The 6,000-nt window shown below is 54.2% G+C and overlaps 1 protein-coding gene across 18 annotated transcripts in view; it reads left to right on the top strand.

Moving 5' to 3' along the window:
* The window catches only part of RRBP1 (ribosome binding protein 1), a 44,439-nt gene that overhangs the window by 18,720 nt on the left and 19,719 nt on the right, over window positions 1-6,000 (top strand). For all 18 annotated transcript variants that reach the window (XM_014535059.1, XM_014535063.1, XM_014535057.1 and 15 more), the window contains 2 exons: window positions 151-273; window positions 5,164-5,316. In XM_014535059.1, coding sequence (XP_014390545.1) covers window positions 151-273; window positions 5,164-5,316 — 276 coding nt within the window. The remainder of the gene's footprint in view (window positions 1-150; window positions 274-5,163; window positions 5,317-6,000) is intronic.

Here is a 6,000-nt window from a genome sequence, read left to right as displayed (position 1 = left end):
CTAGAAATGTCTGGAGTCAGGGTGGAACCTGCTTATCTTGAAGTTCCTGCTCCCACTTCATCAGGACACTGGGTCAGAGTCTGCTGGGTTGGGGGGACAAACCAAGTGTGTCTGTGCCCTCTGTTAATGTGGCTCTGTGGATATTTCCAGGCCACTCAGAAGGGCGACCCTGTGGCGATTCTGAAACGCCAGCTGGAAGAGAAGGAAAAGCTGCTGGCCACAGAGCAGGAAGACGCGGCTGTTGCCAAGAGCAAACTGAGGGAACTCAATAAGGTACGGCCAGCGCATGCCCCATCCTGAGAGCACCTGGGCTGCGGCAGTGCTGCTCCTGGATCGGGGGTTGCCTCCCTACTCTGGCTCTGCTCAGGGCTGCCCATGTAACTGCCCCTTGAACCAACATGCACTGCGACTGTGGGAGCCTGAGGCCAGCCTGTACTGCCCCTGCAGAGCTCCGTGGGGTGGCGGCTTCCTTCTCAGGACTAGGAACGCAGGTTGTTAAGTAGCGTGAGATGGGGTCATTGGCCTGTCCCACAGTTATGGGCCATCGTTTTAGGGTATACACCCTGAAAAGGAGGATGGGTGCAGTTGACCCACAATTGTTTTCATGGGGCAGAGGGGGCTGCTTTTCTCCCTTTTCTTCTATCTGTGGAGCAATCCTGAGGGAAAGCCTGGCTCCTGAGTCAGCTGATGGCTGTTGTGTGACGTTTGTACTCAGTGAACAGCAGTCAGATGAGTCAGGACTCATGCACATGGGCTGCTCTCCCTGTCAGAACTCACTGGGGCTTCTCCCTCTCCTTCTGAGGAGAAAGTTCTGGTGTCCCAGCCCATGGGCTAGGTTTTGCCAGCACAGTGCTGAGCATTGCCCTCTCCCTCTCCCTGCTCTCTGCCTCCTTTAACAGTGCAACAGGTACAGGGGGTGGCCTGGGCCTCCGGATGCCCCACAGTGTCTAGGCTGCAGCCCCTCCTCTGGGCACCTTCCATCTGCTCATTTGAGAAGACTCATAAGTGAGGCAGCCTGAGTTTCTGTCCTAAATTGGAGGGATGTGGCTTTGAGCCAAATGGCATAATTTGTTTGGGGGGGAAGGCAGGAGTAGATGAGCCTTTGGTTGGTTACTCTTGGTTAATGCTCCGCCCAGGAGAAGGAAAAAAAAAAAAGGCAGGTCTAGAGCTTGGTAGCTTCTGCTTAGGTTGGGGGTATGGGGGGCTCAATATGTGGCCTTCACACAAGTCCATCTTGTGTTGTTGGTTAAATGCAGGGTGGCTGGAGCCATTTGCCCTGCGCCCAAGAGCCGACTGCACATGTCTCTTCCTGGTAGACATGACATAGTATGTCCTAGGCCAGGAGCATTTACACCATGGAAGTGAGCCAGCTCTACAGATCAGAGCTCTCTCCCTAAGAGCTAGCTGACCAGCACAACATTGGTTAAGTGTTTATGGTTTAGGGGAGCCATTCTTCCATACCCTCTTACTGGACAAACTGGGAAATGCCTGTGAAAATTTGTTGATAGCCCCAAAGTAAGGTTCAGGTGAGGAACAAAAAGGAGTGAGTGTTCCCTCCCACAGCTGGCATGGGGTTGCCTGGCTAATACCTTGTGCCTACCGCCCTGAATTTAGGAAGGGCTGCAGGTGTGATGAGTGAATAAGTGCAACCTCTGACAGTGATGCTGGCCTCTGTGGCATCTCTTCCCCACTACTGGTGTCTCCGACCACTGTGGGCCAGTGAACCGTGCAGAAGGAGGCCCCTCAGACACTGCCCCTTGTGCTGGACACTTAACTGCTCTCCCTCCGTGGTGGTTGCTTCACGAGATTGCCAAAACCACAGTGGCAGCTAATCTACAGATACTCTCCTCAGTTCTATTATATGTCTAGCCCTCCCCTGGTAGATCTCCCTGGCTGCCAGCTGCAGGGGTGCAGCCCTTGGTTTCATTACTCATCTCACCATCCAGGAATCCAGGCCTTGGCTCCAAGGCGAGGAGATGTCTGAGGTGCATCCAGCCCTCCCTCCTCTGACTACATCCTCCTCCCTGCAGCCCAAGGAGGTCCTCTTGGGCTCCCAAGTGCTAACCTGGTCCTGCGAGGCACTCTTTATGCTCTGCCATTAGCCTCAGATGCTCTTCATTGCTGAACTGGCTGGGCATTTTTTCCCTATCCTGGAAGACTCAATTTGCTCTCCCTCGGGAATCCTTCCGGAGCCCCCAGTTTCTTGTCTCAGCCCAGAGGTTGCCATTGCAGTCATGTGCCACTGTATCTGTCCCTGGTGACTCTAACCAGCTTGCTTGGCTCAGCCTAGCAGGCCGCCTGTCAGCAAGTGGCTGCTGAGGCCTGAGGCCAGCTAAGAAGATACAGCCTCTGCTGGTTTTGGAATTGTCATCTTTCCTGCCTGTGCTTCTGGAATCCATGGACATCAGGTTCCTGCATTTCTCTGTTGAGAGTTTGGGGCAGAACTGATGTGTTGATTTCATTCTTGTCATGTCTCCTACCCCAGGACCATTGAGGAAAGTTATATGAGAAACTAAATTTTGGGAAATGTGGAATTTCTCCTCTCATAAGGATCTGGTTCCCTCCGCGTGTTTTCGTTGTCCTTGTGGATTGTTTTCTGTGATGGATCCATGCTTCACAAATGGGTGAAGTCTCAGCAGAGTTGGGCTCAAGGACCATTTCAGGCACCAGCTGCAGGAGTTAACAGGCATAGGCACCCTTGACTTCTGTCCTAGCCTTCTGACAGTCTTCTGGCCCTGTGCCTGGGTTTGAGGAACCATGCGTGGCTTTGGTGCAGCCCTCTGGAAAACCATCTTTCTAGCTGTTGTCTTCTCAGGCACCAGGTGCCCTGTCTTGGGGCCTCTGTCCTGAGGCAAAGCTCTGGATTAGATCCCATCCTGTGTTCTCGCAGCCTGGGAGATCGGGCCTAGCGTCATGCAGTCAAGAAGACCCTCAGGGTGGTGTGCTCCCAGGGATGGAGTGGGAGGTATTCTTGGTGACACCCTTTTGGTGGAGCTGCCTGCTGTCCATGCCTCACCAGGCTTCGGAAGCTCACACCAAGCAGGGCCACTCTCGGACTGAGAGCAGAGTGCCGTTTCTGAGCCAGCAGTGCTTGTGCTGGTGCCAAGCCTCCTCTCCCAGCCCAGTCAAAGAAAACTGGGCTCTAGTCCTCCAGTCCCCAGCACCACTGGGGATGCATTTCAGGAAAATGAATCTGACCTTTGCAACTGAATTTAGAATTTGACAAGCAAGAGGAATCCTGGGATTCTGAGCTCTTAGGAGAAAACAAAGCCAAGGAGGGCTAAACAAATGCCCTGAGGAAAAGCTGGCCTTTCTCTGCCCTTTAAAAAAGCCCAGAGGCTAAAGGAAGGGAAATCCCATTAGATTCTGCTGGCCTTGGGATCCCAACTAGATCCCCGGAATTGCATGAGTCCTGCCCAGCGTGGGGAAGGCTGTCCCTAGACAGATGCTCAGTGCCAGCCTCTAGGTGTCCATTAGTTGTGGACAGCAGAGGTGGGCGGAGGATGATCCAATGTGGCTGCACCACCTGCTGCTGGTGTGGCTATGGGCACTCCAGGGTCTCTCTGAGCTTTGGTTTCTTCCAAGCCTGGATCCTGTACTAGAAGGCGTCACTGTGTTGCTAGTGTGTGGAGTTTTGCTGGGGGAGCTGGCAGGGTCATGTATATTAGAGGAAGCTTGGTGGAGCTTTGAATTCCCACAAAGTTGCTCTGCCTGCTTTAGAGGTACCGGGCCAGCCAGAGGAGTGGGGCAGCTTTTCGTTCCTCCCACTTTCTGGGACCCTTGTGGACTCACAGTCCCAGGTTCCAGACCACCTCTGCCTCTTACAGCTGCTCCCCAGCCTAGGACAACATCTTCCCAAGGGTCAGTGAGCTCGACTTTAACCTGGGGATCAAGATCCTCACCTTACTGAGAGACTTGAATGAGACACCTGTCTGTCCTAGGGCGGGCACACAGTGTCAGCCTCTCCTCCTATTTCTGTGGATAATCAGTGAATCGTTCCTGAGTCTGGACCTCATGCCCCTGTGGGTTCTCTCCCTGGTGGAGCCAGGAGGAGGATTGTCTTTGAAAAGTAGGGCCAGTGGGTCCCAGGTGGTTCTAGGGAACCCGAACCACACAGAGCAGCCCTGGAACCCAGTGCCCCTCCCCCCTTGTGCACCCAGCTCCTGCCCTTGCCTCCAATTCTCACCCATCTCAGACAGGAGGGACACTCTGGCCCTTTGGGATGGGTCTCCCTGGCAGCCCTGGACTGGAGAAAGGAGAGGATTTCCCATTTCTCTGTTTCATTGCCCAGAATGGGAAGAGATGGGGCTTTGAATCTCATGAGACACTTACATCCCAGTCACCCAGGCCAATTGGACCCATACCAAGTAGTTGTTATTCTGGCTGAAGGCCCACTGGACGGAGAGCACCCACTTCCCAGAGGCCCATTTCATCAACCCTCCCTCACACTGTGATTCTTGCTTCCACAAGGCTTATGTCCATTGCCATTCCTTCTGGGATAAAACAGATCCCAGCCAGCTCTTCTCCCTCAGCCTGCCCTTCCCACCCTGTGCTCTGCCCCTGCCTAAGGCTCTGGGCCCCCAGGCCCAACATCCTGTGTTCATTGTGGCATCTGACACTGCCCAGAGCAGACATTCCCCCAAGGAGGACTGAGTGGTTGCCCACAACAGACTAGGCCCTCCAGGAGTGGGGCTGATTCCCCAGCCATGATAGGACGGGCAGTGTCCCCATCCCAGCCATCAAACTTGGAGCCTGTCAGTCCTGACAAAGGTACTCAAGTAGAGGTAGGCGTTCTGGGGCCTGGATATCAGGGACCACGCCAACTGGAGTGTTGTAATCCCAGCAGAGCTGGAGTGTCCCTGGAGAGCCTAGGAAGAGAATACTGTTTACTCAGCTCTTACTGGTGTCCATATCCATTGTGGCCAAGGCCTGACATCCAGCCCTTAGCTGGTCAAGCCAGCAGGGTTTTCTGGTAACCTCTTGTCTCCTGCTTGCTGTCTGCTGTGGCTGGCGTGGATCTGTTGGAACTCAGGAGATGGGGTCTTGTGCTCTGCTCGGAAGCTCCTCCCAGCCCTAGCCCCAGCTGATGCTCTGGGTTCTGATGATCTCAGTCCCATCTGATAAGCTCCTGCCCCTGCCTCACTGGCCCTCTGCTTTCTCCAGGAGTTGGCGGCAGAAAAGGCAAAGGCAGCAGCTGGGGAGGCCAAGGTGAAAAAGCAGCTGGTGGCCAAGGATCAGGAGATGACAGCTGTGCAGGCCCGAATGCAGGCCAGCTACCGGGATCACATGAAGGAGGTGCAAGAGCTACAGGGCAAGGTGAGCAGTGGTGTGGGGCCAAGGAGGGCTGGAGTGGTCGCAAAGGGCAGTTGAGGGTGCCCTCGGGGGTGGGGGTGGGTCTATAGAATCTGGTTTGTTTTTGAAGGAAGCAACTGTTTTTATCTGGCCACATAGTGGCAGCCAGCCTACCTTGTATATTTAATGATACTAACTGGGAAAATGTAACATACATTTTAAAGAGCTCTTTTTGAAAATAGTTGGGTCCCAAGTAGCCAGTCCTATGTCCTGTCTCCTGGGTGCCTGTGGGTCAAGTTCTCAGCCTCCATGTGATCCTAGAGTAATGCTGGCTCTGCCTTTTCTACTTGAGGTTGGAGAAATCACCTAAAGCAAAAGGCTCTGGAATGGGGCCAGGGGAGGTGTGTCCAGCTTGGCCTACGGAGTCAGAGCCCTGAACCTCATCTTCTCAAACCTGTGCTCTGCTCATGGTGGGCCACAGGAGGCCAGAGGCAGGATCCCAGGCTTCCTGGGTAGTTTTAGGCTGTGACCATGGCTGTGTCCTTTGCCTCAGACCTCAGGCTGAGAGTGTGTGGAGCATGTCTGGTACTCTGGGCTGAGCACTTTGCTGCCTGGAAGCCTCAGAGGAGAGAGGAGGTGTGTGGTTGGGGGATCACTCTTGGCCCTGAGCTCCTGATGCTAGAGCTGTTCAGTTTCCAGACTCTTGTT

This window comes from Myotis brandtii, unplaced genomic scaffold, assembly GCF_000412655.1.
Source record: "Myotis brandtii unplaced genomic scaffold, ASM41265v1 scaffold137, whole genome shotgun sequence".
NCBI classification, from domain to species: Eukaryota; Metazoa; Chordata; class Mammalia; order Chiroptera; family Vespertilionidae; genus Myotis; species Myotis brandtii.
Note: the sequence above shows the minus strand (reverse complement) of the source record. Positions and strands in the feature narration are given on the sequence as shown.